We start from the raw sequence: 26,822 nt of genomic DNA, 5'->3' as shown, positions 1-26,822 counted from the left end.
AAGCTGATCGCGCAACTCACTTCAGTTATTAACACATGTCTCAATTTAAGAGCCATTTGTATAGACACCATACCCACCAAAATAGACGGGAGGGGTGTCAGCACTACTCATAGTACTAGTCAAACACAGGAGGAGAGAGTAAAGTGCAAAATATATACTTTATTGAAACAGACACAACAAGACAAATTAAAAAGAGGTATACTACCAAGTAAATAGGGAAAACAGGTGGTAGTCACATTGTCATGACAGATAACAGCCCAAATATTGTATATAGGTTCTACCAATAATGGAATGGGAAATAGATGGAATAAGGACTGACCAAAATCTTTAGTCAGGACTACAAAAGGTAAGGAGAGTGTGAACAGGGACAATATAGGATTGCAGTACGATACAGTCGTCACAGCATCTCCAGCAAGGCAGGGAGAGGCCGTGGTGACTTGTAAAGGAGGCACCAATAAAAATCAATTGTATATCTTAAGTTACATGGTGAGTAAAATAGAGTGACTATTGTAACAAGGCACAGATGGGGTATATTTCGCTTACCTAAAGTGCAAGTGCAGGATCAAAAGGTCCACAGTGCGCCAAAGGTGCCAGTAACCCTATGCAGTCCCTAGACCAAGTGGTGTCCCTAAAAAACGCCCAGGATCTCCATCCAACGCGCGTTTCGCGGGTGGGTTTAGCTTTTTCAAGGTGGGGAGCCTAAGTGGTGAACCAAGACTCTGAGGTCCCTTTAAAAACCCTCCTTTAATAGCATCATATGATGCAGGTGTGCGGTCAGATCGGCCGAAACCGGAAGTGACATATGTACTAAATTAACTGCTATGCCATTCTACAGAGTTCCGTGCAGTGATAGAAGACACATTTCCATAGTAACCACCGCACCGGAAATCATAGTCGTAGCCCAAAAACAGCCGGTTGCGGACACTTCCGGGACACAGAGAGTGTGATACTTAAGGGAAGTTGTATTTCTCTAGTGCCCGCTATCCCGGAAGTTTATCACGTGACCTCAATATCTCTCATACTATTAGTGCCAAGTATATTGACAGATAGCTCTGCCAATGGCGATCACAGTATGATGTGACGCCTATATGTCATGCCGCACTGCCCGGCCCGAGGGCCCCACGTGGTCCGGGAGACTCGTCAGCCCCTTAGCCACGCCCCGCCACTCGGGACCAAGCTGGGAGAGGGGGCGTGCATCACTACACGCCCCCTTCCCACGTGATCTCCGACGCCGGCGCTTCCGCCTGATCCAAGGGACGCGTAACCCTGGAAACAAAGCGGGAGCGCACAGCCACACGGTCTCACGCGCAGGCAGAGGACCAAGGCATCACATCAGGACAAATCAAGGCAACTAGATCGCCATGTTACAACCCATTTGCCCAGTAATAAAATAGGAGCCATAATATTAGGAATAGAGCCAGGTAGGGGGTCCCGGGCACAGGCTAAAGAGATTTTAAGATAAAAACGCCAGCTAAGGGGCAACACAAAGGTATATGCCCGAAGTTGAAGGCACCAAAAATAGAAACAATAAAGAGGCAGCGTGAACATGCATATAGATAGAAAACAATGCATGCTCTATAGGAAATGGAATATCTTCATCCCAATCTTCAAGTTGCCACGTAGCGATGTCAGAAGTCTTCATCCGATACATGGGATAGAGTTTCAACATATCACGAGATCGATCCGCACCAAAAATTAACTAGTGTATAAAAGGAGGAAAAAATTAGTTATCAAAGACAGGAATCACCAGTCTGTGATCACCACTTATGAGCCAAAACATACTCACGGTAGTAACAACAGAAAAGGATGCATTAAAACAACACTAATATTAAAAACACAACAAATATAAAACATGGGGTATGTCAAAGAGGAGACACAAGAATAATGGCGGAATCAGTACGCTAGTTATAAAAAGGACACAAAACTGATATTTTCATTAAGTCCCTTAGGGACTAAAGTGTCCAAGACAGTAATCCATCGGGCCTCCACCTGGGCAAGTCGTTTCTTCAAGTCGCCGCCGCGAGACCCACCACGGACAACATCAATCCCCTGTACCTTTAAACCAGATGGATTGCTGTTATGGAATCTCCGAAAGTGCCGAGGGAGCGTTTTAAGTATTGTTATATCTGTTGCATCTCTAGCAGCATTTATGTCCCTTACGTGCTCCCTCGTGCGCACCCGCAACTCACGCGAGGTGAGGCCGATGTACACGAGGGAACACGGACAGGTGGCATAGTAAATCACGTGTGTCGTAGCACACGTGATATGGCACCGAATGTTCAGAGTTCTAGTTCCATCGGAAGAGGTAAACGAGGTGGCACGGAGGATGTTCGGGCAGGCCAAGCAGCGACCACATGGATAACAGCCCATCAGGGGGCCACGAGTACTGAAAGGGTTAGATATTGGGGGGACATAGTGGCTTCTCACCAGAATGTCGCGAAGGTTTTTAGATCGGCGGGCCGTCATCAGAGGACCAGGAGGGAGTAGTTCCGCCAAGATAGGATCTGATCGGAGAACAGGCCAATGCTTCTTAAGAATTTCCCGCACGGTTTGCCAGTGGCTATTATGGGTACCTATAAATCGAACAGGAGGGTCAGATTGTTGATATTTAGGAATATAGTTCAGCAATTGCTGACGTGGAGTCCGCTTTGCCCGTAAGTAACCTCTCCTGATACAGCGATTGCTGTAGCCTCGGTCTCTAAAGCGGCCCCGAAGATCGGCCGACTGTGACTCAAAGACGGCATCGGAGGAACAAATCCGCCTCGTCCTCAGGAATTGGCCGGTCGGGATGGCGCGTATAGTTGATGGTGTATGGGCAGAAGACGCATGCAGCAGGGCATTGACGGAGGTGGATTTACGATGAACACTAGTTTGTATGGTTGACGACTGATCCACCTCAATGTTGATATCTAAAAAGTCAATGCACCTGCTGCTATGCTTGTAAGTCAGTTTGATGTTTAAATTATTGGAATTTAAGTGCCCCATAAATTCATCGAGCTGCTCCACCGTGCCCTGCCAAAAGAAAAGAACGTCATCAATATATCTAAGCCAGCACTGCACATGGGAGCTAAGTCTGCCACCACCCTCGCCAAAAACCAACCTCTCCCACATACCGAGGAAGAGGTTGGCATACGAGGGGGCACAGTCCGCCCCCATGGCAGTGCCGCGTTGCTGTAGATAAAACTGATCCTTAAAAATAAAGAAATTGTGGGTAAGGACAAAGTGGAGCAGCTTGAGGATAAATTTATTGAGTTCGCCATCCCGACCGCCCATCTCAAGGAAGAGGCGAGTGGCCTCCAGTCCATCTGAGTGTGAAATGCAGGTGTATAGGCTCTCCACGTCTGCCGTAACAATCAGCATGTCTTTATCCATAAAGATGCCGTCAATCCGCCGGAGCACATCAGTCGTGTCACGGACATATGAGGGCAGGGTTTCCACTAGTGGTTTTAGATGATAGTCGATAAATTTACAAATAGGGTCACACATGCCCCCTATGCCGGACACGATGGGGCGCCCCGGAGGATTAAGAGCATCTTTATGGATTTTAGGTAGTAAGTAAAAGGTAGGTACCTTAGGGTATTTGGTGGAGAGCCCTTCTGCCATGCCATCTTGCTAGTAATCACACCGATCTCCGACGCCGCCTCCAAGATCTTTGACAAACCAAGCGAAAAGGACTGTGCTGGATTAAAAGACAACTTAGAATAAGTGTTCTTATCACGCAGCTGTCTATAAGCCTCCCGCTCATAATTATCCACAGCCCAGACCACAATATTGCCCCCCTTGTCTACCGGTTTTATTATAATATTTTGGAGGTCACTCAATTCGTTTAATGCTCGTCTCTGTCTGTGGGTAAGATTATCTCTCTGTCTCCTAACTGGGATTTGCTTGAATTCCTCAGACACAAGACGAGTAAAGACCTCAATGGCAGGGCAAAGAGACAAGGGGGGAAAGCTTGTGGATCTGGGCAATAGTGATCGGGGGCACACACCTGCTGTAGCATCGGCCTGTTCAAGGAGCAGATCCTCCAGAACACGTAGTGCCTCCCTTTCCTCCGGACCGTCCAACCCCCTGGTCTCTCGTCTGTGATGTAACCTCTTCAGAATGAGCTTGCGTGCAAATAAATGGGTATCTTTTAGGGCTATGAAAAAGTCAAAATTGTTGGTTGGGGAAAATGTTAGGCCTCTTGACAACACATCCAGCTGATCATTAGAGAGTGTATAAGCAGATAGATTAATCACCTGAAGCCTATTTTTTCCCCCTTGCTTAACAGTCTGCCTGTTACGGGATAATTTGACCCGAGCACCAACACTTGACTCTGCCTCGTTGCCACCACCCGAGGTCTCAGATGAATCTCCAAACGAGGTTAATGATGTTAAGGAGGCGGACTACCCGCGAGAAAAGCTCCTCCCCCGAGGGCCCGTCCTAGATCTGGTCTGCCATCTATATACTGTGGAACTGGTATAATCACCCAGATCTCTATTAAATTTCTTCAGTTTCTGGCTACAAATCTCCTTTTCCAATTTAGAAAGTTCTTTTTCTATTTCCGCTTCCATCCTAGTGACAGTATCAGTGGGGCAGTTGTTTTTGATAGTATTTTCAAGCTCCTCCAATTCAGCCTCCATAGTGGTAAGGGATGTAGTATTATGATCCCTTAACAGAGACAGGAATCCCAGGGAACATGTTTGGGCCAGAGACTCCCAACTCTCACGGAAGGAAGCGTCTTCCACCGGAAAGGATGGGAATATCTGGACCCGCAGTCCGCGGGGGACCATGTCTCTGTCAAGGTATTTAACCAATAAAGCACGATTCCAACAAATTCTTAGTCTCCTCTTCAACAACTTATATTTAAAAATCAATGTATCACAATTAGAAGAAGTAGCATCACTGGTGACGTTCTTGTTGTGGTCATTCAGAACGGTATCAAAATGTAAAGACCATGCCCGGTCTCGAGCGCGGAAGTCCATGCTCAATTGAGAACAATCTGTGAGAAGCACAGAAACACAAATTATTAACACATGTCTCAATTTAAGAGCCATTTGTATAGACACCATACCCACCAAAATAGATGGGAGGGGTGTCAGCACTACTCATAGTACTAATCAAACACAGGAGGAGAGAGTAAAGTGCAAAATATATACTTTATTGAAACAGACACAAGAAGACAAATTAAAAAGAGGTATACTACCAAGTAAATAGGGAAAACAGGTGGTAGTCACATTGTCATGACAGATAACAGCCCAAATATTGTATATAGGTTCTACCAATAATGGAATGGGAAATAGATGGAATAAGGACTGACCAAAATCTTTAGTCAGGACTACAAAAGGTAAGGAGAGTGTGAACAGGGACAATATAGGATTGCAGTACGATACAGTCGTCACAGCATCTCCAGCAAGGCAGGGAGAGGCCGTGGTGACTAGTAAAGAAGGCACCAATAAAAATCAATTGTATATCTTAAGTTACATGGTGAGTAAAATAGAGTGACTATTGTAACAAGGCACAGATGGGGTATATTTCGCTTACCTAAAGTGCAAGTGCAGGATCAAAAGGTCCACAGTGCGCCAAAGGTGCCAGTAACCCTATGCAGTCCCTGGACCAAGTGGTGTCCCTAAAAAACGCCCAGGATCTCCATCCAACGCGCGTTTCGTGGGTGGGTTTAGCTTTTTCAAGGTGGGGAGCCTAAGTGGTGAATCAAGACTCTGAGGTCCCTTTAAAAACCCTCCTGTAATAGCATCATATGATGCAGGTGTGCGGTCAGATCGGCCGAAACCGGAAGTGACATATGTACTAAATTAACTGCTATGCCATTCTACAGAGTTCCGTGCAGTGATAGAAGACACATTTCCATAGTAACCACCGCACCGGAAATCATAGTCGTAGCCCAAAAACAGCCGGTTGCGGACACTTCCGGGACACAGAGAGTGTGATACTTAAGGGAAGTTGTATTTCTCTAGTGCCCGCTATCCCGGAAGTTTATCACGTGACCTCAATATCTCTCATACTATTAGTGCCAAGTATATTGACAGATAGCTCTGCCAATGGCGATCACAGTATGATGTGACGCCTATACGTCATGCCGCACTGCCCGGCCCGAGGGCCCCACGTGGTCCGGGAGACTCGTCAGCCCCTTAGCCACGCCCCGCCACTCGGGACCAAGCTGGGAGAGGGGGCGTGCATCACTACACGCCCCCTTCCCACGTGATCTCCGTGATCACTTCAGTTGCTGCATGGAGCTCACAGGAGTAGCGGTGTTCTACTGCCGCTCCTGTCAGCTTCCGATGTAGCAGAGCTGAAAGCGTCGTGGGACCTTGCGTGGATTACGTCGGACCTGGAGGTGTTTTTGAGGGGTTAATAAAGTGGTGAAAGAGGGTGTTTTTTTGTCTTCCATTACAAATAAAGGATTTTTTGGATGTGTGTGTTTATTTTCTTTAACTTACAGGTTAATCATGGAAGGTATCTCGGGGAGACACCTGCCAGCCATTAACTCCTTATTACCCCCGTTTAATCACCACACCAGGGCAATTCAGGATGAGCCGGGTAGAGTCCCGGGACCGTCGCATCTAATGGATGCGGCAATTCCGGACGGCTGCTGGCTGATATTGTTAAGCTGGGGGGCTCCCCATAACAAGGAGCTCCCCATCCTGAGAATACCAGCCTTCAGCCGTGTGGTCTTACCCTGGCTGGTATTCAAATTGGGGCGTACTGCACGTTGTTTTTTTTTTTAATTATTTATTTTTTAACTGCTCGATATAGACACGCCCACCGGTGGCTATGATTGGTTGCAGTGAGACAGTGGTCACTCAGCGTGGGGGCGTGTCTGTCTGCAACCAATCATAGGTGCCGGTGGGTGGGGGAAGCAGGGAATACGAGATGGATTAATGAGCGGCCGGCATTTTCACAAGAGGAGAAGCCGCCACAGTGTGAACCAGGGCTGTGGAGTCGGAGCCGGAGAGTCGGAGTCGGTGCTCATTTTGGTGGAGTCGGTATAAAATGGACCAACTCCGACTCCTAAAATATATAATAAATTGTGTACAGTAGATCAATGCAGAATGTGCTGAATATTTTTTCATAGGAATTTGGGAAAGTTATGAAATGTCCTATAAATGGCTGTTCTATTCCTGATCTAAGGCTACATTCAAACACAGCATTTTTGCTGAGTATTTTGAGGATACCTTTGTCAACTGTAAAAGCAGATCAGCTTTTTAAAAAACCGCATCACCTGAAAGGTTTTTGAGCTCATAGATAATGTTTTCAATAGCAGCAAAAGCAGATTAGAAAAACGCCACACAAACTGACATGCTCATTCTTTGTGAGGATCCATTTTTGAGCCCAAAAACTTATCCTCACAAAACGATGTGTCTGAATGTCATATCTTGAAACCCATTGCCTTTGCTGAGATGCCCAGAGTCACTGCATTTCACTGAATTATTTTGCCAATGTTCGATATGTTTGTGACAAGAAAGAAATTGTTACCATGACACTGGCAGTAAAAGATACTAAAGCTCATCACAGCAGCCAGTTTCTCCAGGCCTTAGTGGAAAAAGTTCTGCAAGATTACGAACTCAAAAAAAACAGGTTCTTGCTATTGTAACGGACAATGCTTCAAACATGATAAGTAAAATTAAACTGATGAATGAGCGTAATGAGCAAGAGCTAGAAGAAAATTTAGGATTCAGTATGTGTGAGATGAAAGGCCACAGTGCTGTTCATGTAACTGAGGAACAAGCAGATATTACAACAGAACAGCAAAATGATACTTTAGAATTAGATAATCTTGTTGAAGCTGCTTCAAAACACTTTCATATTCATCACATGCGCTGTGTTGTGCACATGCTGCAGCTGGCAATAAGAGATAGTCTGCAAGAGGAACATGCTGGAAATCTGATTGGAAAAGTGAGGAAATTGGTTACTGCCACCAGAACCCCTAAATTGATTCCATCTTGAAGAGACGTGCTGGGAAACGTGCAATTGTTGATCAAGCCACTCGGTGGGGTAGCACTTATTTAATGATTGAGTGATTGCTTGAACTAAAATCGTTTCTTATAGATATGGTGAACCCTCAGGTAACCTTAAATGAAGGTCAATGGACACAGGTGGCTGAATTGAAGGAATTGCTTAATCACCCATTTACCATGACTAAAAAATTACAAGCTGAGGATTTAACTCCTGGCATTTTCATAAGGGAGTGGAAGAACTTGCTATTTTGCCTGTCCCAAAGAGGAGGTTTAATCGCAGATGGCATTTCTGCTTCAATGAAACGGAGAGAGACACAGCTATTGGAAAATAAAAGTCTTCTGGCAGCTGTTTATGTGGACCCAAGTCATCATATACTGCTTGATGATCAACAGCTTACTAAAGGAAAAGAAGCTTTGAGTGAGGTAGCAGTTAGGATGAGCAGCTACAGGACTGCCAGGTGCAAGAGGACTTGGGGCCTGACCGTGCTACTGCTGCCATATCTTCATCCTAATCAGATGAGGAGTTTAACTTTGACAAGTATTTGGATGACATGGAGCAGGCAAAGCGTTGCCACAAGGAAAAAGATTTCACTCCGTCATATATAGCAAGCAGATTGACCAGATTTCAGTAAAATCTTTCACTTGCTCTCAAAGAAATAGAAAAATTCAACTGTTCATCAAAACTGACTGCATGAGGCAATTCCTTTATACCCAGAAATTGTTAGAGATGTTGCACATGTGGTTACGGCTTTGCCTCCAACCCAAGTTACTGTAGAGAGGTTGTTCTCAAGCCTTAAAATTATCAGGTCAAATTTGAGGTCATGTATGAAGGAGGATCTGATGTATATATGCATACACACACAAGATATATATGTAATCTACTGTATATTACATAGTGTATTACATATTTACAATTTATTACAGTTTTTTGTGTTCTAAAGTTGTATTCCAATAAATATATTTTATGTTCCATCTAAATATCTTGATTATTGTATCATAAAAATGATTAAATCTCTGATGTTCACATTGTACTACAATAAATTTTTCACTTTACTATAAGCAATATATGTGGGAGTCGGAGTCTGAGTCGTGGAATTCGAGTCGGTGCAAGGGAAATTGAGGAGTCGGAGTAGAAGGTTTGGCTTACCGACTCCACAGCCCTGGTGCAAACGCACTGCTTAACATTTTGGCAGCGTTTTTCTACAACTCATTCATTTTAATGGGTGACGCTGCCAAAACGCTCAAAAGAAGTGACGTGCTGCTTTTCTAAACGCAGAGATTTTGCCAAATTTTTGACAATCAAAACGCTGCGTTTAAAAAAGCATCGTGCGCACAGATTTTGCATGATTCTCATAGACTTTGCTGGGGAACCAGAACACATGCATTTTGACAATGTGACGCTGCTGCTCAAAACGCTGCAGAAACGCAAAAAAATAAGCAAAGTGCGCATGAGCCCTTAGACTGCAGGGCTGACATCTTGTCGACATTGCTGCAGCCAATCACTGAGCTCAGTGGCTCTGCTGATGTAGATGACATGAGGACAATTATTGGTTCAAGCTTTGTCGATGTGACAACATAGCCTAAGCGAGGGAATAGGGCAGGGGTAAGAAAAACTTTTATTGAAAGGTAACAACCAATTAAAAAAACTAAAGTGGACTTTTTTTTATTGTTAAAAAAAAAGTTTTAATTAAGATATTTACTTATGATATTTTGGAATCCCAACATTTCCCAAGTGCCTTTCTGGGATCAAAGGCACCACAATGTTACCATGTACCTCTTGCTACAGTTCCCCCATGTGCCTGCAGTGCACCCCACATGGAGCATGCTTACAGCATTGGGGACAGGAGACATTAGTGGGCGTGGCCAGGCACCATCACAAACCACTTAGTTGTTGTATCAGGGGCTGTGCGTGGCCGACTTGCATTACTGTTTATGGCTATAGAAACAATTGTTTGTATATTTATTGTACTGTATATTTATTTTCAGGCAGATATATATCATAAACAAAAATAACAGAATAGTGAAATGAAATCGACTACTAGAATTACAGAACAAAATGGGAAAATAATGCGCTTAGCAAGCCAGGCCACGCCCACTAAACCAGTCACTCCCAGTAACTATGTAAAGTGGCCGGTGCCTGGTACGACAACCAATAAGCAGCCGGTTCGCGATAGCACATGGAAATGGCAGGCAACAGCAATAAGATGGTCACGCCCACTAACTCCTGTCCCAAACATATGCACCCTATAGTACCCCAGTGCACCCCCCACACACACACACACACACACACCCTACAATACCCCAGTGCAGCCCACACACACACACACACACACACCCCCTACAATACCCCAGTGCAGCCCACACACACACACCCCCTACAATACCCCAGTGCAGCCCACACACACACACCCCCTACAATACCCCAGTGCAGCCCACACACACACACCCCCTACAATACCCCAGTGCACCACACACACACACACCCCCTACAATACCCCAGTGCACCACACACACACACACCCCCTACAATACCCCAGTGCACCACACACACACACACACACACACAATACAATACCCCAGTGCAGCCCACACACACACCCTACAATACCCCAGTGCACCCCACACACACACACACCCTACAATACCCCAGTGCACCACACACCCCCCCCCCTTACAATACCCCAGTGCACCACACACACCCCCCCCCTTACAATACCCCAGTGCACCACCCCACACACACCCCCCCCTTACAATACCCCAGTGCACCCCACACACACCCCCCCCCTTACAATACCCCAGTGCACCACACACACACACCCCCCTTACAATACCCCAGTGCACCACACACACACCCCCCCCTTACAATACCCCAGTGCACCACACACACCCCCCCTTACAATACCCCAGTGCACCCCCCACACACACCCCCCCCTCTTACAATACCCCAGTGCACCACACACACACCCCCCCTCTTACAATACCCCAGTGCACCACACACACCCCCCCCTTACAATACCCCAGTGCACCCCCCACACACACACCCCCTCTTACAATACCCCTGTGCACCCCTCACACACACACACACCCCCTCTTACAATACCCCAGTGCACCCCCCCCACACACACACCCTCTTACAATACCCCAGTGCACACCACACACACACACACACCCTCTTACAATACCCCAGTGCACACCACACACACACACACACACACACCCTCTTACAATACCCCAGTGCGCCCCACACACACACACACACACCCTCTTACAATACCCCAGTGCACCCCACACACACACACACACACACCCCTCTTACAATACCCCAGTGCACCCCACACACACACACACACACCCCCTCTTACAATACCCCAGTGCACCCCACACACACACACACACACCCCTCTTACAATACCCCAGTGCACCCCCCCCCACACACGCACCCCCCCTTACAATACCCCAGTGCACCCCCCCACACACGCACCCCCCCCTTACAATACCCCAGTGCACCCCCCCACACACGCACCCCCCCCTTACAATACCCCAGTGCACCCCCCCACACACGCACCCCCCCCTTACAATACCCCAGTGCACCCCCCCACACACACACACACCCCCTTACAATACCCCAGTGCACCCCCCACACACACACACACACCCCCACCCCCTTACAATACCCCAGTGCACCCCCCCACACACACACCCCATTACAATACCCCAGTGCACCCCCCCCCCACACACACACACACCCCATTACAATACCCCAGTGCACCCCCCCCACACACACACACACCCCATTACAATACCCCAGTGCACCCCCCCCACACACACACACCCCATTACAATACCCCAGTGCACCCCCCCCCCACACACACACCCCCATTACAATACCCCAGTGCACCCCCCCCCCCACACACACACACCCTTACAATACCCCAGTGCACCCCCCCCCCCACACACACACACACCCCTTACAATACCCCAGTGCACCCCCCACATACACACACACCCCTTACAATACCCCAGTGCACCCCCCACATACACACACACCCCTTACAATACCCCAGTGCACCCCCCACAATACCACAGTGCACCCCACATACACCCTAGAATACCCCAGTGCACCCCACACACCCCCTAGAATACCCCAGTGCCCCCCACACACACCCCCTAGAATACCCCAGTGCCCCCCACACACACACCCTAGAATACCCCAGTGCCCCTACACTGCTCTCCCCGTGCACCTCTATCTGATTAGCTCTGGTTTTCCTCTCAGTCCTCTGCCGCCTTCATTCCATCCAGTGAGCTCAGGCTTCCGAACCCGTACTGGTCTCAGCTGAGCTGTGCTCCCTCACTGACTGCTCACAGTCACATGACTTGAGGGTGTCACCTGACCGTCTGACGTCAGAAGGTCCTTCCCCGGTATGAGACTTACCGCACAATATGGCGGCGCTGTGTGTACGGCCAGTGACTAGAGGCGATTACCTGTAACAGATATCGGAGCTGCGAGACTTGTGCTTCGCTGTGACCGTCAGCGCCGACCGATGCTGAATGTACCGGCCTGCCGTGCCAGTGACAGGTGAGAGTAACGGCTGCCGGGAGAGAGCAGTAGTCACCGCCGGGGCTTGTGTGGTCACTGGGCGATGGCCTCCTGCTGTGCTGCCTGGCATTGTGAGGAGGAAGTGTGAGCACCTCTGGGAGAGATGGCAGCAGAGCTCGGTGTGAGGAGCGGAGCTCAGTGGCCGCTCTCCGGGCTCAGGCCTGGCTGTGGCCTGCATTACCCCAGTGTGCGGATCCGGGGCTGTCCCGGATAGTCTCATAACACCAGCCTTAAAGGGCTTGTCCACTGCTGTGCGGCCCCGAGGTGATAGATACACCCCAATCTGCACTGTCCTGGTGCAAGCCCTATAATGTCCCCCCTCACTACCCCATCAGGCGGCGGTGGTCCTGACACATTATGGCTGGAGACTGGTGGGGGTCGCAGGTTTCAGTTGAGCTTTGCTCCAGGAGCAAAGTCTAGGTTTTGTTTTTTTTTTCTCTGCATCTTCTTGTGGACAGCCCCTTTAATGCCCTCTCACACACTGAGGAAAGGCTCAGCAGCTGCTCATAATGACCGACCCCAGTATCTTCTGTGTAGGGGTCAGTCTATGCTTCTCTGAGGCCTGAAACGCACATCCGTTAAACACGTGCGTGTTTGTTGCGTTTCCGTATGTACCGGAGACACGGACAAACATGCACCAATGTTAATCTATGTTTGAGGTCACACGTGCGTGATTCCATAAGGTCCGTGTGTCCATGTCCGTGATCCGTATGTGTTTCCGTTTTCAGCATGGAACACGCACACACGGACCACATGAAAGTCAATGGTTATGTGCGCACAATATCGTGACATGGAGGCATCTCTGTATGCTTCGTGTACGTTTTGTGCTTTTTTTTCTAGTGATGTCGGGCATTCTTTCTTTTTCTGTCTATGTCGGTCAATCTCCCTCAGTCCGTCGGTCGGTCTCTCTGTCCCTCTCTCACAGTCTGTCAGTCAGTCTCCCCCTCTCTCATACTCACCGTTGCCTGATCACCGGCGCGGCGCTGCACGGCTGTTCAATAAACTCCGGCGGCTTTTACTATTTTGAAAAAGCCGGCTGCTCATTATTCAATCTCGTATTCCCTGCTTTCCCCGCCCACCGGCGCCTATGATTGGTTGCAGTGAGACACGCCCCCACGCTGAGTGACAGCTATCTCACTGCAACCAATCACAGCCGCCGGTGGGCGGGTCTAGACTGTGCAGTAAAAAAAATAAATAATTTAAAAAAAACGACCTGCGTTCCCCCCCCATTTTGATACCAGCCAGGGTAAAGTCACACAGCTGAAGGCTGGTATTCTCAGGATGGGGAGCTCCACGTTAAGGGGAGCCCCCCAGCCTAACAATATCAGCCAGCAGCCGCCCGGAATTGCCGCATACAATAGATGCGACAGTTTTGAGACTGTACCCGGCTCTTCCCGATTTGCCCTGGTGCGTTGGCAATCGGGGTAATAAGGAGTTATTGGCAGCCCATAGCTGCCAATAAGTCCTAGATTAATCATTGCAGGCGTCTATGAGAAACCCCCAATGATTAATCTGTAAGTTACAGTAAATAAACACACACAGTGAAAAAATCCTTTATTTGAAATAATAAACACTACAAAAAACCCGCGTTCACCAATTTATTATGCCCCAAATACCCATCCATGTCCGGCGTAATCCACGGAGGTCCCGCGTTGCTTCCAGCTCTGCTACATGAAGGTGACAGGAGCTGCAGAAGAACACCGCCGCTCCTGTCACCTCCACGCAGCAACTGAGGTGAGCCATGCGATCAGCTGAGCTGTCACTCAGTTTACTCGCGGCGACCGCTGGATCCTCCGCCTGTGACAGCAAGTCGCCCAAGTGACAGCGATGAAGTCACAGGTGAGTTGCGGTCACTGGGGGAGGATCCAGCTGGCCGCGGGTAACCTGAGTGGCGGCAGCGCTAATCGCGCAGCTCACTTCAGTCACTCAGGGGATTAGCGGTCACCGGTGAGTCCTTCACGAGTGACCGCTAATCAGTACGCGACACAGACAGAGCCGCCGTATGACAATGAAGTCGGGTGAAGTTCACCCGAGTTCATTCTCAGCGCGCGTCGCTGTCTGCGGGTATGTAGCAACTACATTTTACATCACACACGGACAACACACACACACGTCAGTTAAGTTTCACATGCACACACGGACATTCCACACGCACACACGGCTAGCATACGCAGTTCACACAGATGCCACACGGACCATAAAAACGGACACAAAAACGGGACACGGACCCAAAAGATGGACGTAACACATGTGCGTGTTTTTTCACAGATGTGTGTTTCAGGCCTGAAACACATCGGGTGGGGGGTGAAGGGCAGGATTTTACTGTCTGATGGTTTTGTTTTGGAGCGATGTCGCCAGAGGCGTCTGGCAGTGGCTTATCCCTCAATGAAGACACATGCGTGCCCAGCCTAACCGAGCGTGCATGTGAACAAGGCCCAGGAATAGCTGTCAGCCATGGAAGGTGGCATCTTATTGGTTTCCAGGAGGCGAAATGTAACTTGTTCATAATGCCAGTGATTAGCGTGCTTACATCACTACTGAATATGCTAGCACTATATACTCAGCAGGGATAAGGGTCTTGGTGTGTTATTTTCTCCGTATACAGGACTGCTGACCGCTCAGGCAGATCTGTGTATGGAGACCACGCTTCACACAGTACGCACCTTCAGGGTCTATTTCTATATTTTGGCCCGGTGCCTACATGATCATGTTTTTCATCTCGTCACTTTTGCAGTGTCACATTCATTGCTCAACTCGTACTATGTGACAGTGCGGTGCAAGAGCATAGCTGACCCCACATAGGGACCATTAAAGAAAAAGTAAGTGAACCCTTTTGTCCTTCCCTGGATTTCTGCATTGATCTCTTGTGAAGAGTGATATGATAAGAAACCACTGCACCGATAATGCAAGAATGTTCATCCGCAATAATCTTAGTGTAAATGCTTACCCACAGTGCAGGGAGAAAAGTTTTGGGGTTCACGAACTTTAACTTCTTCAAGAGCTGGCAATTACGGTATTTTTTTTTCTGCTTTTCAGCCATTGTTTTTATTTGTTTTGGGGTTTTTTTTCATCCCCCTTTTTCCAAGAACCACAACCATTTATTATGTTCCATTAATATGGCCATAGGGCTTGGTTTTTGCAGGATAAGTTATAATTTTTAACTACATTATTGATTTTACTATATGATGTACTGTACACCAGGAAAAATTCTAATTGCTATGAAATGGTATTTAAAAAAAAATAAATAGGTGTGTGTGTATATATATATGTGTATATATATATATGTATGTATATATATGTATATATATATATATATATATAATTAGCGTGTATGTGCGTACACGCACGTTACATTGGTATCGCTGTAATTGTTCTAACCCTGTAAATATATAGTGAGATGGCAGCCAGACACGTCATATAGAGGAGATATGTGTCACAGAGGTTGTTATTCTCTGTGATGAATGCATGGAAGCCAGCTCCAGTACGTATAGTGCTGAGAGGGTTCATAGGGCCAACAAGGGCCAGGTTTAGAGATGGGTGGAACTGGCTGCTCTCATATCCCCACCCCAGCGTGGTATGATGGACATAAGAAATCCCAGGTGCATTCATTAGCTTTCTGTATGTGGAGGTAAGAAGGCCTTTCTGATGCTCCATGCTTGGACTTGTGTGCTGGATTAACATTGTAGTGCCTTTGCTGTGGATCTTGTTTTCCTGCACAGAAGGGCTGTTTATTTTCCTAGTATGTGGCTTGCTGTATGAAGACACAATAAAGCAGCCTGGAAGTTTTGTATAAAGTCGCCTCCCTTGCTTTCCTCAATGTCACCGAGCAAGTTGAATCTCTACAGTTGGTGGAGAATGCGGGCAGGAATCCTGAAGGACACATTTGAATGTCATTTGGAATTCGCGTGGGTAAAAGCGGCAGTTGGACTGAAAGCAGACAACAGTGAGGAGCTATAGAGTAGCTGCTGCAAGCTAACTTTCAACAGCAGTAGCAGTTTCAGGAACAGCAACAATAATAGCAACAGAAAGCCCACCAGGAAACCAGTAAACTTGTTGAAACGGTTCTACCGTAGGTGCAGGAGCAACAGATGCAGCTGCAGCAAGGAAACCAAAAGCAGCATATGACATTCCTGGCTTCACTCCACCCAGGGAGGCCACAATATCACCGAGTCAAGGTAATGATTCACACTTTCGAAAGACTATGAGAGCCTTGGAAGCAATGACACCAGATGATGATGTTGAGGCGTTCCCGACAGTTTTCGAAAGGCGGGTCAGTTCTGGGTTGCCCATGGAGATCTCCAGAATGCTGATGATCTGGTGGGCTTAGTGGACAAGGGGCTGTAGCTTCTCTATACTGGGGTTCCCAAAGAGAGGCTGACACCCAAAAGAAGGGAATTATAGTCACATATGGAGGGCGTCCAAAGACCCAGGTGGCACCTTAGTTGTTTCCAAACGACCCAACTAATGACGTGATTTGCTGGAGGTGTCACAGTTCAGGTCACGTAGCTGCTCGTTGTCCCATGATCACCGAGCCGATGGACTGCGGCCTAAGTTAGCATTGCTCATATTATGTATATCCTGCCTCCAGTGTGGACTCTCAATACAGTGACGTGCCACAGGCATATTCCATGTCAGTGAATGGAGGGCCAATGACTGGTCTGTTGAACTCGGAGTGTTTGGTTACCCTAAGGCCTCTTGCGCACTTGCCGGTTTTTGCCGTGGATTTCCTGCGGTTTAGCTCCATGTTTCGCAGCATGTTATGTTCATAACATCTCTGCAGTGATTCACCAGCAAAACCTATGGGAAAAAAAAACTGCGCACTATGCGGATTTTGACAGCTGCATTTTTTGCTGCCACATCAAAAACAATTGCATGTCACTTCTTTTCCGCACATCGCTGCGGCATTTCACTCCATTGACTGCAATGTAATCGGGAAATCCCGCAGGGAATAATGCAGGCAGCAAATTCTGTGCGGTTCATTGCGTTTTCCTGCCTTATTCCCTGCGGTATTTCGTGGTTTCGGGACATAATGTTCAGCACTGCCTGTGGTTTGCAGGGAAGTGATGTCATTATGACAGGAAGAGGAAGCGGAGCAGAGAGTAAACACGCACATATCACACTCACACACAGACACAGACATAAAATACACATAGAACTCAAACGGACATATAAAAAAAAAACACGTGGGCTCCGTCGTATTTTTACCGTCCAGCCGGGTAAACACACAGCAGCAGCCTGGTATTCTCAGGCTGGGGAGGGCAAGGGCCAGGGTTAATGCCCCCCCTCCCGCAGCCGAGAATATAAGCCCGCAGCTGTCCCGGGGCTGTCACATCCATTATGCGGCGGTCCCGGAGTGTCCCGGCTCTTCCTGTTGCCGTGATGCTGTGGCAGTCAGGGTAATGGTGAGTTAATGGCAGTGCATCGCCACCACTAAGTCCAGGCTTAATCATGCAGCGTCTATGAGACAGCTTTCATGATTAACCTGTAAGTAAAGTCAATAAATACAAACACCGAAAAATCCTTTATTTTAAATTAAAACACAAAAAAAGCCCCCTCTTTCACCATTTTATTAACACCCTGGGGGGGGGGGGGCATTAACCCTGCTCCGGCGTAATCCACAGCGATGTCCCACATCGCTTGCATCCAGCAGCGACTGACACTGTACAGAATGCAGCCTCGCAACGAGACAGACTGCGGAGGTAACCACAGGTCATTTCTCACGGACGGTGATGTGAATACACTACCTCCGGGAGAAATGCAGCGTGTCGATTGTTGATTGATCTGTTATCTATCTATCTATCTATCTATCTATCTATCTATCTATTCTTCTCTCTGTCTATTTATCTATTTATTTATCTACTGTATCTACTATCTATCATAGAAGGAAATTACTTATTTTTTTTTTCTTCAATGTCCTTTATTGCATTGAATGCATTAAAACACATGTACCAACCCGCGGCAATACCGTGGTAAAACCGCAGAAAACCGCATGCGGTTTTCAGGTGCGGTTTGCCGCGTTTTTTTACCGCGGGTGCAGTAATCTTTCAGACCCTGCGGAATTTTCTTAAGAAAATTCCGTTTTCCAGTGCGCACAGGGCCTAATAAGGATCACATTGACTCACCGGCTGATTCCTAGAAAAATTGTGAGCATCCACTGATCCATGGGGACCCTAAAGACTACCCAGTGGCTTGGGTTGACATAAAGAAAAACTTTGGCACTAGGTCTCATGTGGTTGGTGTAGTCAAGGACTTATTGCATCCTATTATAATAGGGCGGGACCTTTCCTTATTTAGGGACTTGTGGGAGAAAAAGGGAATTGCCTGGTTGCTTGGACAACAACCAGGCCATCTCTAAAGAAACCTTGTCACAGCTGAAGTATGATGGGTTGTCCTATTGTGTGGTGGCTAGCGATGAAAGTGAGTCCAACTTTCCTGACGCCAACATTCCTCAGCTGTGGGTGAACGAGAGGGAACATTGGAACTTCCCAACTCAGGGATCTGACTGTTAGAGGAGCATTTGATAATGTAACCATTTTAAACAGGGTTGCTCAACAGCTGGGGTCCGATACCATATGGCAGGGTACTAGACATGGGCTATACTCATGTATTAGGTGGTCATCTGGGGGTAGTCACAACACAGGAACAGATCCTTCAGAGGTTTACTGGCTTGGCTGTCACCTAGATTTTGAATTAGTGCAGATCCTGTCCCACCTGCCAGCTAACCACCTCGGTTGCTCATTTCTGTAGCCCCTTAGTGCCATTACATATCGTTGAGGTCCAGTTTGATCTCATAGATTTAGTAGGACCCCTAGTCAAGACCACCAGAGGGCATAAGTGTATGCTAGTGGTCATAGATTATGCTATATGGTACCCGGATGCAGTACCATTGAGAAATTCCTCTGCTAAAAGTATTATCAGAGAATAAAGGGGGTTTTACACGCTGCAACATCGCTAATGCGGAGTCGTTGGGGGTCACGGAATTTGTGACGCACATCCGGCCGCATTAGTGATGCCGTTGCGTGTGACACCGATAAGCGATTTTGCATCGTTGCAAAAACGTGCAAAATCGCTAATCGGCGACATGGGGGTCCATTCTTAAAAATCGTTACTGCAGCAGTAACGAAGTTGTTCCTCGTTACTGCGGCAGCACACATCGCTGCGTGTGACGCCACAGGAACGAGGAAGCTCCCCTTACCTGCCTCCCGGCTGCTATGCAGAAGGGAGGAGGTGGGCGGGATGTTACGTCCCGCTCATCTCCGCCCCTCCGCTGCTATTGGACGGCGGTTCAGTGACGTCGCTGTGACGCCGCACGGACCGCCCCCTTAGAAAGGAGGCGGTTCGCCGGTCACAGCGACGTCGCCGGACAGGTAAGTATGTGTGACGGCTCTGGGCGATGTTGTGCGGCACAGGCAGCGATTTGCCCGTGTCGCGCAACAGATGGGGGCGGGTACCCACACTAGCGATATCGGGAACGATATCGCAATGTGTAAAGTAGCCTTTAGTCTAGATCAGTCATGGCGAACCTTTTACAGGCCGAGTGCCCAAACTGTAGCCCTAAACCCAATTTTTTTTCCGAAGTGCTAACTAATCCTATTATATAAAGAATTGATTTTAATCTTACCTTTGCCGTCTTCTCTTCAGCAGGGGGCATCACGCTCATGCATGCTTACCACACATTGGAGCTGAGCCCCTGCCCTTTCCAGACACAGCAGTTGGATTGATCTTTCTGGAAAAAAATTGCAGCATATTAGACAGAGATTTTAGCCTGGAATACAATCAGATGTCACCCTGTAATCCACATCTACATTTCAAAGTCTGAACATCTTGAAATCCCATAAAGACGTACGAGTGGCTCCCCTCCCCTTCATTGTGTAGTTCTGTCCCCTTCCTCGGCCACTTCCTGGTAAACATGTCCCCCATCCTGATATATATTTCCTACATTCTGGTATATTTGTCCCCATCACGGCCCCATCCTGGTAAATGTCCTCCATCCTGGTAAATGTTACCCATTCTGGCATGTTCCCCCATGCTGGTAAATGTACCCCATCCTGACATATTGCCCATTCTTGTAAATGTTCCCCCATCCCAGCATGTACCCCATTCCTGGTAAATGTTCCCAATCCTGGTTAATTTACCCCATCCAGGTAAATGTACCCCTTCCTGGTAAATGTACCCTATCGTGGCATGTTTCCTCCATCCTGGCATGTATGTTTCCTCCATCCTGGCATGTATGTTTCCCCATCCTGGCATGCATGTTTCCTCCATCCTGGCATGTATGTTTCCTCCATCCTGGCATGTATGTTTCCCCATCCTGGCATGCATGTTTCCTCCATCCTGGCATGTATGTTTCCTCCATCCTGGCATGTATGTTTCCTCCATCCTGGCATGTATGTTTCCTCCATCCTGGCATGTATGTTTCCTCCATCCTGGCATGTATGTTTCCTCCATCCTGGCATGTATGTTTCCTCCATCCTGGCATGTATGTTTCCTCCATCCTGGCATGCATGTTTCCTCCATCCTGGCATGCATGTTTCCTCCATCCTGGCATGTATGTTTCCTCCATCCTGGCATGTATGTTTCCTCCATCCTGGCATGTATGTTTCCTCCATCCTGGCATGTATGTTTCCTCCATCCTGGCATGTATGTTTCCTCCATCCTGGCATGCATGTTTCCTCCATCCTGGCATGTATGTTTCCCCCCCGTCCTGGCATGTATGTTTCCCCCCCGTCCTGGCATGCATGTTTCCCCCCCGTCCTGGTATGCATGTTTCCCCCCCCGTCCTGGCATGCATGTTTCCCCCCCGTCCTGGCATGCATGTTTCCCCCCCGTCCTGGCATGCATGTTTCCCCCCCGTCCTGGCATGCATGTTTCCCCCCGTCCTGGCATGCATGTTTCCCCCCCGTCCTGGCATGCATGTTTCCCCCCCGTCCTGGCATGCATGTTTCCCCCCCGTCCTGGCATGCATGTTTCCCCCCCGTCCTGGCATGCATGTTTCCCCCCCGTCCTGGCATGCATGTTTCCCCCCCGTCCTGGCATGCATGTTTCCCCCCCGTCCTGGCATGCATGTTTCCCCCCCGTCCTGGCATGTATGTTTCCCCCCCGTCCTGGCATGCATGTTTCCCCCCCGTCCTGGCATGCATGTTTCCCCCCCGTCCTGGTATGCATGTTTCCCCCCCCGTCCTGGCATGCATGTTTCCCCCCCCCGTCCTGGCATGCATGTTTCCCCCCCCGTCCTGGCATGCATGTTTCCCCCCCGTCCTGGCATGCATGTTTCCCCCCCGTCCTGGCATGCATGTTTCCCCCCCGTCCTGGCATGCATGTTTCCCCCCCCCGTCCTGGCATGCATGTTTCCCCCCCCCGTCCAGGCATGCATGTTTCCCCCCCGTCCTGGCATGCATGTTTCCCCCCCCGTCCTGGCATGCATGTTTCCCCCCAGCGTTCCCCCACCCCACGCTGGCATGTGCGTTCCCCCACCCCACGCTGGCATGTGCGTTCCCCCTCTCCCACCCCACGCTGGCATGTGCGTTCCACCTCTCCCACCCCACGCTGGCATGTGCGTTCCCCCTCTCCCACCCCACGCTGCCATGTGCGTTCCCACTCTCCCACCCCACGCTGCCATGTGCGTTCCCCCACCCCATGCTGGTGCTGCCGCACACGAGTTATAAAAAAAAAAAAAGAAAAGAAAAAGCAATACACAACTTGCCTTCCTGTACCCGCTGCACACTGCTCAGTTCCCACGCGGCCAGCAGACTGCGCTGGCGCCGCTCTCTGACGCTCCTCCGTCTCCTAGGCAACACACCTGCAGCCTGGGGGAGGAGGAGTGTCAGAGCGGAGGAGAAATGTCTCCTCCGCTCCAACACAGATTTGATCTGCCGGCGCGACTGCACTAGCAGACCAAATCAGCAGGATCGGGCGACAGCACGCGTGCCAACAGAATGGGCTCAGCGTGCCCCTGGTGGCACGCGTGCCATAGGTTCGCCATCACTGGTCTAGATCTTTCACTGAACCAGCCTGCTAAAAGAGGTCCTAATGGACCATGGTACTCTATTCATGTTGAAAGTAGTGAGGGAGTTGTGCAAAGCCCTGCAGATCACACAACTCAGGACCTGGACCCGCAGACGGATGGACTCGTGGAACAGTTTTATTAAACGTTGAAGGCCATTCTAAAGAAAAGCACTTCCAAGACTGTGACTGTCTACTATCGTACCTGTTGTTCTCCATCAGAGAAGTCCCACAGGCCTCTACGGGGTTTTCCCTGTTTAAGCGGTTTTGTGGCTGACACCCTCTTGGACTACTGGATATAACAAAAAAGACCAGGGAAGCAGAGGCTACATCAGAGAATATATATAAGAAATACCTCCTCCAGATGCAAGAGGCCTAGTTGAGGGTGTACAACCTGTCTGCCAGGGAGAGACCATTCAGCCTGGAGGATCGTGTACTGGTGCTCGTACCCTCGGTCAAAAGTAATTTTTTTGGCCAAGTGGTAAGACCCCTATGAAGTGGTCAAAAAGTTGGGTGAAGTTAATCATGAAAATCCACCAACCAGGGGAAGGAAGCTCTACCAGGTGTACCATATCAATCCCATCAAGCCATGGCGAGATAAGGAACCCATGGATGCCTTATATTTGGTGGCTAAGTTTGCAGTCAATGTAGAGATTGTCACGGTGGCTGAGATGCTGTCACCTGCCAAAAAGCAACAGTGCCGAGAATTGCTTAATTGGAACAAAGACTTGTTCTCGGGACTGTCAGGTTGTACTCAGGTCTTAAAACATCAAATTCTAATGGAACGTCATGTCCGAGTAAGTTTGAAGCCATACCGGATTTCCAAGACTCGCAGAGAGGTAATCTTGACGCAGATGTTGGAGCTAGGAGTAATTGAGGAGTTCAAGAGTGGCTGGTCCTGTGCCTTTTATCATTGTGCCAAAAGCAGCTGGAGATTGGCGTTTCAGCAACGATTACTGGAAGCTAACCAAGGTTTACATGATCGACACACAACCAATGCACCAAGCTCATAGAGAGGCTACATCACCAGCATGGACCCCAAGAAAGGATATTGGTAGACTCCCCTTTCCAAAGAGGCCAGGGAGAAGACAGCCCTTTCAACACCACATGGGTGTTTCCAGTATGTCCGGATGCCATTTGGGCTGCAAGGAGCTCCAGACACCTTCCAGAGAGACATGGACCGAATCTTACCTTCTCACAAGAAATACATACGCAGCGGCCTATCTGGATGACATTGTGATTTTTATCTAGTATTATGGAAGCCATCTGGACAATGTCCCTGCGATATTTGATGCCTTTAAGGAGGGCAGGGTTTTTAATCTACCTGAAGAAATGTTTATTCAGGATGGAAGAAACCTGATACTTGGGCTATGTCGTGGGCAGGGGCAAGATCAAGCCCTAAGTAAATAAGGTGGACACAATCCAGAACTGTCCGAAATCACTCTTGAAGAAACAAGTTAGGACGTTCCTGGGCATGGTGGGCTACTACCGTCTCTTCATCTCAAACTTCACCATTGTAGCCGCAGCCCTGATGGACCTCTTTAAGAGAATAAAGTCAGCTATGGCCAAGTGATATCCAGAAGTGGAGATAGCTTTCCAAGAATTGAATCTAGCCCTGTGTAAATAACCCATTTTGGCGGCTCCAGACTTCAATATGAAATTTGAGGTCCAGATGGATGTGTCAAAGATTGGGTTAGGTGCCATCTTGTCCCAAGAAGTGAATGTCGAGGAAAACCCAATAATGTACCTGAGCAGGAAACTGTCTTCCTGCGAGAAGAATTACTCCATCGTGGAGGAGTGTTTAACCATCAAGTAGGAGTTGGACACTTTAAAATACTACTTATTAGGCAGGAAATTTAGGTTGGTGTCAAACCATGCCCCGCTGAGATGGATGTACGAAAAGAATGGGAATTATTGCCCGGGTGACCAGATGGTTCCTACCACTTAAAGACTTTTAGTTTCCATGTAGAGCATAGGTCCGGAAAACTACATGGTGCTGACGCTCTGTCCTGGGTTCACTGTCTGGTATAAGGTGCCAAGCCCCATGAGTTTGGCCACAGAGGGAGGTAGGTGAGATGCAACTGGACACAACATGGAGGGGAGATATTTGTCACAGAGGTGGTTATTCTCTGTGGTGTAAGCCTGGAGGCTAACTTCAGTACGTGTAGTACTGAGAGGGTTAATAGGGTAGCAAGGGCCAGGTTTACGGGCAGTCAGAGGAATGATTGGGTCTGTCTCCTCACATATCCCCAACCTGGGGTGTGGTATGGTGGACATAAGAAAGTCCACGTGAAATAATTAGCTGTCTGTGTGTGTGGAGGTAAGAAGTTCTCCTGTGTGAAGCCTCCATGTATTAACTTGTATTCTGGACTGCCGTGTCTTCCTCAATGCCGCTAAGTGAGCCGTATCCCTACAACATATACAAACTTAATACCAAAATGATTTGTAGCACCACTTTCTGAGACTCGTAGTGATTTTATTTTTTCATTCTTGGATCTGTGTGATAGCTTATTTTTATTTTTTTGCATCGCAAGCTATTTTGGGGTACATTTTCATTGCTTGTAAGTGTATTTTTTTAGGGAGATGCAGCGATCAACCCCCTCCCCACAACACACATCCAGAAGTTTGGCATTTAGATTTTATTCTCTAGTTTACAGAGTTAAGTTTGAGTAAATTTAATTTCATTTTGTAATAGATCAGACGTTTACGGATATGGCACTACTGAATGTGATTAATTTTTTATTAATAAAGAGGGGAAGGGAGACAATTAGAAGTTTTATATTTTGCCATATGGGTTTTCAAACCATTGGCACTCCAGATTCGCTGACAAGAATTTAAACGGTTAAACAGTGAATCACTGCTGTTCAAAAAGATGCTAGGATCTCCTGGGTATGGCGGAAGCTTTGCTCCTGAACCTACTCCATACTTTGGCGTAACATTTGTCACATGTCGGGAGGGATTACTAATAGTGATGAGCGAGCACTACCATGCTCTGGTGCTCGATACTTGAAACGAACAGTTGGATGCTCGGATGGGTGCGACTTGAGTACCCGAGTATAATAGGAACCTGTCACCGTTTTTTTGCTTTATAAGCTGCGGCCACCACCACCAGTGGGCTCTTATATACAGCATTCTAACATGCTGTATATAACAGTCCAGACCGCTATGTAGAACATAAAAATCACTTTATAACACTCACCTAAACCGGTCGCTGTGGTGGATGTGGGTCAAATGGGCGTCTTCGTCCTCCGGTGCCGGCGCCACCTCCTTCGGCCATTTTTGTCCTTCTGAAGCCACGGTGCACGACGTGTGCGATGTCATACACTCTCACCGGCGTTCAGGTCCTGAGCAGGGCAGATCCAAGTATTGTAGTGCGCATGCTCGGGACTGGCGAGTGCGTATGACGTAGGACGCGTCATGCACACAGGCTTCAGAAGGAGGACGAAGATGGCTGAAAGAGCTGGCGCCGGCACCGGAGGATGAAGATGCCCATTTGAGCCACATCCACGGCAGCGATTTCCTAGGTGAGTATTATAAAGTGATTTTTACGTTCTACACAGCGGCCTGGGCTTTTATATACACCATGTTAGAATTCTGTATATAAGAGCCCACTAGTGGTGGCCGTAGCTTATAGGGCAAAAAACTGGTGACAGGTTCTCTATAATGGAAGTCAATGGGGAACGTGAGCATTTTTCCAGAAAATCCATGTAGCTAGAGATACCTCATGGTAGCCATCACTATGGCATTAATTGTACATTAGTTTCCCCCGACCAGTGGCTCTGCAGTTACATGTGCCTCCCCGGCTGATGTAAGCTCCTCATTATAGTGTCACAACTTTGATGAAACTTGGTAAAAGGATGAAAACCACATGACTGCTGCTACACGACGTACGGATAGGGACTGTGTCACTGTCATATCTTTAAAGGGTTAATCCAGCTCCGCTCATTTCCACTTTGCACATGTCCTGGGAGGTATCAGTAGATAATACCGCCACCTGCACTTCTCCTCTCTCAATATGGAAGGTTTACCCCGAGGGTATGTGCACACGTTAAGTATTTACTGCAGATGTTGCTGCACCAAATATGTGTCTCCTGGCAGGAAAAATTCCTCATAAAAAAAAACCCGTGTTTTGTGTGCCTCTTTAGGCTGTGTGCTCACTGTGCGTTTTTTGCCACGTTTTTTTTCTTGCACATTTTCAGAAATCTAGAAGGAAATCCTGATCCCAGCAAAGTCTCTGACAACTCTGAAGTGCTATGCACACATTTAGG

At 48.1% G+C, this 26,822-nt stretch overlaps 2 protein-coding genes across 5 annotated transcripts in view; one reads left to right on the top strand and one right to left on the bottom strand.

Annotated features, from left to right (window-relative positions):
* Positions 1–220: 220 nt before the first annotated feature.
* Positions 221–7,775, bottom strand: LOC142310639 (uncharacterized). Of its 4 annotated transcripts, none has more exons than XR_012754202.1 (4): positions 3,989–7,775; positions 3,571–3,679; positions 2,428–2,573; positions 221–1,699 (listed from the first exon to the last, which is right to left on the bottom strand). XR_012754202.1 is itself a non-coding variant. In XM_075348216.1 (2 exons), the coding sequence occupies exons 1-2, from the start codon at positions 3,271–3,273 to the stop codon at positions 1,472–1,474; spliced, it is 1,074 nt and encodes a 357-aa protein (XP_075204331.1). In that variant the 5' UTR covers positions 3,274–3,332; the 3' UTR covers positions 221–1,471. The 4 variants fall into 4 exon arrangements, 1 of the variants encoding a protein (XP_075204331.1); XR_012754203.1 differs by having other exon boundaries at positions 3,571–4,138; positions 4,239–7,775; XR_012754198.1 differs by having other exon boundaries at positions 3,571–7,775.
* A 4,593-nt stretch (positions 7,776–12,368) lies between these two features.
* USP38 (ubiquitin specific peptidase 38) overlaps positions 12,369–26,822 on the top strand; it is an 85,051-nt gene continuing 70,597 nt past the window's right edge. Inside the window, exon 1 of the mRNA XM_075348191.1 lies at positions 12,369–12,531. Coding sequence (XP_075204306.1) covers positions 12,504–12,531 — 28 coding nt within the window. The 5' untranslated portion in view covers positions 12,369–12,503. The remainder of the gene's footprint in view (positions 12,532–26,822) is intronic.

Source organism: Anomaloglossus baeobatrachus, chromosome 1 (genome assembly GCF_048569485.1).
Source record: "Anomaloglossus baeobatrachus isolate aAnoBae1 chromosome 1, aAnoBae1.hap1, whole genome shotgun sequence".
Taxonomy (NCBI): domain Eukaryota; kingdom Metazoa; phylum Chordata; class Amphibia; order Anura; family Aromobatidae; genus Anomaloglossus; species Anomaloglossus baeobatrachus.
The sequence above is the reverse complement of the archived record's forward strand: the minus strand, read 5'-3'. Positions and strand labels throughout refer to the sequence as shown.

What these genes read in the sequence shown, in the direction of transcription:
- LOC142310639 (XM_075348216.1), bottom strand. Translation starts at nt 3,273, where the DNA reads ATGGGCGGTCGGGATGGCGAACTCAATAAATTTATCCTCAAGCTGCTC. An exon ending in AAAACCTTCGCGACATTCTG is followed by an intron (nt 1,700 to 2,427) that starts GTGAGAAGCCAC and finishes TTTATACACTAG; the next exon opens with TTAATTTTTGGTGCGGATCG.